Source organism: Chionomys nivalis, chromosome 15, assembly GCF_950005125.1.
Source record: "Chionomys nivalis chromosome 15, mChiNiv1.1, whole genome shotgun sequence".
Classification (NCBI taxonomy): domain Eukaryota; kingdom Metazoa; phylum Chordata; class Mammalia; order Rodentia; family Cricetidae; genus Chionomys; species Chionomys nivalis.
Window position 1 is genome coordinate 20,173,076 of NC_080100.1, and position 6,516 is coordinate 20,179,591.

At 46.5% G+C, this 6,516-nt stretch overlaps 1 protein-coding gene across 3 annotated transcripts in view; it reads right to left on the minus strand.

Annotated features, from left to right (window-relative positions):
- Drosha (drosha ribonuclease III) overlaps positions 1-6,482 on the minus strand; it is a 104,370-nt gene extending 97,888 nt beyond the window's left edge. For 2 of the 3 annotated variants that reach the window (XM_057789564.1, XM_057789562.1), the window contains exons 1-5: positions 6,362-6,482; positions 5,258-5,367; positions 3,276-3,341; positions 1,207-2,037; positions 231-323 (exon numbers count right to left, since the gene is read on the minus strand). In XM_057789564.1, the coding sequence (XP_057645547.1) occupies positions 231-323; positions 1,207-2,037; positions 3,276-3,292 (941 nt within the window). In that variant the 5' untranslated portion in view covers positions 3,293-3,341; positions 5,258-5,367; positions 6,362-6,482. The remainder of the gene's footprint in view (positions 1-230; positions 324-1,206; positions 2,038-3,275; positions 3,342-5,257; positions 5,368-6,361) is intronic. The other variant, XM_057789563.1, reaches the window with a different exon arrangement.
- Between the last annotated feature and the right edge of the window lie 34 nt (positions 6,483-6,516).

Here is a 6,516-nt window from a genome sequence, read left to right on the forward strand (position 1 = left end):
TAATCTAGACTTATTCGTATTTTTTCGAACCGTGGATGATATATACATACAGACATACGTACAAACACACTTTCTAGTATGGGGATAATTATGAAGATTTTCCTTAAACACCAACAGTACTAGTACTGGACTTATTCTCCCGGCCCCTGGCCGGGGCTGAAAGGCACATTGGCAGGGAGCGGCACGTGCACAGAAGGTGAACTGTAGGAGATGAGCCTACTAGTTCTTACCTCCCGGATCTCTTATACTCTTTCTTGTAGGTCCTCTCCGGAGATGGTGATCTGCGGTTGTCCCGATGCCTGTGTCTCTCTCGTTCCCGCTCTCTTAGAGAAAATAATACACAGAGCTGTGTTCAGCAAAAAGACTCAAAACACCATCGCTTTGCTGAGCGTTCCGCTAAAGAAATGGCCCATGCCTAAGGAAATTCTAGGTGCTATTCCTACTACGCCTTCTTGGTTTACTAGAGGGACGGACACCGTCTACATGGGCACTTTTCAAAGTCTTATCTAGCACGAAGCACTCAACAGAAGTCTACTGACATCTCAAGACCTAATGAGCTAACCCTACAGCAGAAGCATCCAAAGATTCCCTTTACCTACTGATTTCTAGAAAACTCTATTTACTTAGTAAATAAATGCAGACTAAAGCACACAGCCAAGATTAGAACAAGTCTGGAATGCTTTTCAAAACCTTTTTTTCTTTTTGTAGGTTTCTGAGACAGGGTTTTTCTGTGTAGCCCTGGCTGTCCTAAGGACCTGCTTAGCAGACCAGGCTGGTCTCAAACTCAGAGAGTCAGGGGCCTCTGCCTTCCGAGTGCTGAGATTAAAGGAGTGCACCACCACCACCCCACTCACATTCTGTTCTTTACAACAATGTATTCACTTCTCAGTCTCTCTTCTAAAGAGTCTAAATCATGTCCTTTCTTTTTACAAATCAAAGTACATGCCGGGTGGTGGTGGTAACAGTGGTGCAAGCATTTAATCCCAGCACTATAGGTATATACGTCAGCAGATCTCTGTGAGCTTGAGGCCAGCCTGGTCTATTAATAAGTACCAGGATAGCCAGGGTTACACAAAGAAACCCTGTCTCAAAAAACAAAACAAACAAAAGAACAATTCACAAGTTTTTGCTGGTCTGGAATCCAATAAAAACTGGCCACGCCTGTGTCTCTGTGGCTTTATTCAAGTACTCTGCTGGTGGGTTTACCTGCTCCTTTCGTAGCTGCGGTGGCGAGATGGCGTTCTCCCCCGGTCATACTCTGACCGGTAGCGGCTATCGGGTCTTCTCCTTTCGGGGCTGCGGCCTCGCTCCCGGCGCTCCAGGGACCGATGCCTCTCACCTCGCCCGTGACTGTGATCTCGGTGTCGGTGGTCATCATAGTGCTTAAGCCTTTCTGGGGACCTTCTCTCACTCTGAGCCTTTGGGAGTGAGTATGGGGGGAGGTGTCTAAAATGAGGGCTACTGCTATTGTTAGCACTGGGTGGAAAAGAACTGGAGTTGTTCTGGAAACTGTTGAAGTTGGGAGGTGGGAAACTGTGTGAGTGGCCAGGAGGGTACTGGTAATTAACCTGCTGGGGCATGACAGGAGGGGGCGGAGGGTGGGGCATGGAAGGCGGGGGCACCATGAAGGGGAACGTGCCTTGTCCGGGAGGTGCTCCAGAGACTGGTGGGTTATTAGGGCAAGGCATTGGAGGGGGCATGGGTGGAAAACAGGGAGGAACAGGGAAAGGGTGTCTCATCTGGTGGTTGGGGAAAGGAGGCCTAACAGGACAGGGTGGGACAGGGCCTTGGGCTGACGGCGGCATGGGTGGAGGAAAAGGTACAAAGTCTGGTCGTGGAGGCATAAAATTGGGGGCTTGAGAGTTCGAGTAGGCGCTCGAAGGCGCACTTGGAGGTTCATATTGATATTGCGCCGGAGGCTGCTGCGGATGAAGAAGTCTCAGATTTTGGGGCCTGAAAGCTGGCGCTGAGGGTCTGGCTCCATGTCCTCCTCGTCCTCGGGGACACCCTCGTCCTGGGTGGAACGACATTCTGTGACTTTTTAGAGAAAAGGAGAAATCAAAACGGGCCTCACCAAGAAGCACATCGTGGAGAGAATAGACTCCTGCAAACTGTCCTGTGACCTACACACAGACACACACAAAACAAACGGAATTTTAAAGTAATTTTTTAAAAAAGATGGATGATGGTGACACACGCCTTCAATCTCAGCACTCAGGAGGGAGAGGCAGGAGGATCTCTTAGTTCAGAGCCAGACTGATCTACAGAGTGAGAGTTTCAGGACAGTTAGGATTACACAGAGAAACCCTGTCGAAAGAAAGAAGAAAGGAAGGAAGTAAGGAAACCAGGATCAAAGAAGTCACAGATATTATTAAAGTCATAAAAGTGTGGTGGCCCCCATACGTTCATATTCTTGAATGCTTGGTTCCCAGTTAGTGGAACTGATTGGGAAGGATTAGGAGGTGTGGCCTTGTTAAAGGACCAGGGCAACTGAGGGTGGGCTTTGAGGTTTCAATAGCACACACCAGGCCCAGTGTCTGTCTGTCTGTCTGTCTCTCCTTGCCTGCCTACCTGCCACCATGGTTCCTACCAAAATAATCGTGATTTGACCCTCTGGAACTATAAGCAAGCTCCCAATCAAATGTATTCTCTTACAAGAATTGCCTTATTTGCTCTCTGCCTGCTTGCCCTCACCTTGTTAGCAAGTCCGCTCCTTCACTGGCAATAGACCCTACTTCTTTGGGATCCCAGCATACACTGAGTACCAGCTAGACATCCAGATTCATGCACTGAGCAACTACAGAATTCCTGGATTTTCCATTGACAGCCGGCCATTGTTGGATTAGCTGGACATCAGTCTATAAGTCATTCTAACAAATCCCTTTCTGTATATACAGACTGATCCTATAAATTCTTTAACTCTAGAGAACACGCATACACCTTCCTTAAATTTCTTGCTCTTACAATACTCTGTGCTGCTGCTTGGCACGTCCATAAGCAACGCAGTGCACCTGCTAATCATATACTTCTACCTTCAAGGCCTACTTGCCATCAAGAACTGCAAGTTCAATGGGGAGGGCTCTAGATTGCTTCACTAACTCTCCTAGTCTGGTTCTTAGCCCTACACACAAACTTCAATGTCTTATGACCATATATCAAAGAATAAGGACAGTCCCTGCACATCCCCTGTATCTGCAACATTCCCACCCTCTGGCCCACTACCTACCCTCTCTCCTTTAGTCTCCCTAAACTGTCATTTCCAGCATTTCACTTACCACGTATTCCCTTGCATGGTCACGTATCCTCTAGATATGCTAGATCTTCCACTCAGAAAGTAAGTTCTACGAGACAGAAAGAGTAAAATATTTAAACACATTTTCAAAAATGCCGATGCTATGAAGTATTTTTTTTGTTTGTTCACTATTATTTTAATAATTTTAAACCCTCAAAACTGTTTAGCCTATTAACAAAATTAGGAACATACTGAGCTATCTCCAAGTGTCCAGGCAAATTGCAAACTGTGTTCATTAGCTGTACTAACTCAAAACTAACTAGTGCTAGGTAGACCAAAAGCACAGCCACCGCCCATCTCTGGTCCAGGGAAAGATTGAAGGAAAGACTTCCTCCATCCTCACAGACATGTTTCCCTCTACTGTAATATAGACATAAATCCAACCCCAAAATCACAGCGAAAGCTGCACTCCAATTCATAGATACCTACAACCTTACTATCATAAGTTATGATTCTTTACTTTCATTCTCAGCTCTTCCCACAAAGAACACTGTACACAATGACTTTTCAAATATTTGAACTGTGGCAAAAAGCTTTAAAACACACATACATACATACATACACACACACACACACAAATATTAAATGCAAAAAGCTTAAATGCAGAAACACCTTTCTAGAGGCTGGAGACTAGCTCAGCAGTTAAGAACACTTGGGGCTCTTGCAGAGTTCAGTTCCCAGCACCCACGTTGGGTGACTCACAACTGCCAGGAGATCCAATGCCCTCTTCTGGCATCTGGAGGCACCTGCACACACATATACATACGAACATGTAGACCAGTGGTTCTCAACCTTCATAATGCAATAATCCTTTAATACAGTTCCTCATGTTGTAGTGACCCTGAACCATAAAATGACTTCGTTGACCCAAAGGGGTCGCAACCCACAGGCTGAGAACCACGGACACAGACACACTCACTGTGATGGCTATTCTTGGTTGTCAATGTAGCTATACAGGGTACATAACCTGTGAGGGATTAACACTTGATTTGATGTGGGACGATCTACTTCTAACCCAGATCTTTGAAGTAGGAAGACACAACTTTAATCCAGATCAGGAATCTAGATCTAATCTGGGCCACACCTTCCTCTGGAAGCCTAGACAAGGACGCTGAAGAAAACTCTTGCTCTTTGCCTGCTTACTCTCACCTTGTTAAAGTCCATTCCTTCACTGGCATTAGAGCCTAATTCTTCAAGACTCCAGCATTTATTGAAGACCTGCTAAGACTATCCGTCAAGGATATCCTCAAGGACTGAGCAACTACTGATCCCTGGATTTTGCATTTATGGCCAGCCACTGTTGGATTAGCTGGACCACAGTCTGTATGTCATTATAATAAATCCCCTTTCTATACATGCAGCTCTTTAGCTCTGGAGAACCCTAACTAAAACACACACACACATACACATACACACACACATATGAACATACAGGTACACATACATAAAAATAAAAATTTTAAAAATGCTTAAGTCTTTACCAAACATACAAAGGAAAAAATTGCAAATAATTGAGCCCTATCAATTACTGTTTAATAAGCAGCAGCTACCAAATAACATGATTAATGATTACTCCTCATTCCAATACACTCATGATTAAACTTGGGAGCCAAAGAGCTACAACTGGCATCACGGGCTCCTCGGAGCCGACAGAATTCAGAACAAACGCTATGCTCAGCATTTGAACCTGAAGCCAACCTCTCCCAGGCTTATCATCCTATTTCCTTCTCCACAAAGCCCCTCCCAGCCAGAACTCTCGCAGCATCCCGCTGGTTAACAGGGCAAGCACTATCATGAAACTTCTTTGCTCCCATTGTCCCCAACTGTACAGTGAATTTCTATCCATCCACCAGCATCTTACTGAACCTCATTTGTGAAGCATTCCTGGTTTCCTCTGGGAACAAGATCTCATCCCTTCTAGATTGCTACTGCTTAGTCTAAACTCACTTCTTTTACCGAACATACCAGAAACCGCCTCACGCGACAGTCACCGGTGCCCATGTTGAACTCCTTCAGTAAACTACGAGATCCTTGAAATTGTGGGTTCAGTCAGTCATTTCTGCATCCTTCAGTTTCTGCACAAAATACATGGCAGGCAGGTTTGACTCTCAATGTGCACCTTTCTGTATCACTAAGTTTGCATTTCCTTTCTGCTTCTCCTCCCCACCAACGTGCATTACTGAAACCGCCTGGGAAGCAGACACTTTCACTGATTCACACATCAGGGCCAGTACCCATGAGGCCCTGTCCCAAGCTCTGTAGACTCAAAGACGATTATGACAGGGCTCAAAGATCTCAAACCGCATATACAAATGTTTAAATAATAATAATAAAATATCCCCAATACAACAAAAGGAAAACTGCAATGGGAGAAACAAAAGGGAAAAAAAGAATGTAAAGAGTCCGAGATAACAAAAAGGAATACTGAATAGTAAAGCGAGAGGTGGGCAACAGTCAGCATAATCAACACCTCAGGACAGTGTAAAAATGGAATGGGACACTCACTGCCAGACTACAGTTAGAAAAGCTAATAAATACTGAACCACTGTAAATTCAATGTAAATGGAAAATGCCTATTCCTGGGCTGCTGTTTGAAAGCGGGGAGACCCAGGGAACTGTTCTGAACAGTTTACAAGTCCAGGAACGTCAATCAACACACGGAGTTGGAAGCTGTAGCGACAAGTCACAGAGACCCCGCACTTTGTCATGGTGGAACCCTGATGCCCGGCCTCTCCGCCTGGCGGATGCTCAATTGCACGTTCGCCGGTTTGCATCTCCCGCCAGCCTGCGAGGTAAGCGCGGGACTGCGGGACTCGCCTTCCCTCCGGCTCCAGGCAGCCCCGGGCCTGGACCAAGGCTTGCGCTCCACAAATGGATGAACGGGAACCCATCCAGCCTCTGCGTATCTGCGGGATCTGTAGCTAGGGTCGCTCTTTCGCCCTCGGCAGCAAATCTGCAGCGAAGCTGCCAGACCCAACTCCTAGGATCATTTCGCTCTGCCCAGGACTCCATTGAAATCCCGACCGTCGATCCTGGCTCGCCAAACACCCGCCAAGCGCCCCCATTTACCTACAGAGAGCCCCCGGGTCGCCGCCGAAGCCGAGCCTGGTTACTACAACAGCCTCCACGGCAAAGGCGCCGCCCGCGCCTCCGGAACAGGAAACCCCGGGAATTAAAAAGCAAACCTGAAAAAGCTAAGCCTAGGGAGGGAAAACTCTCCGGAG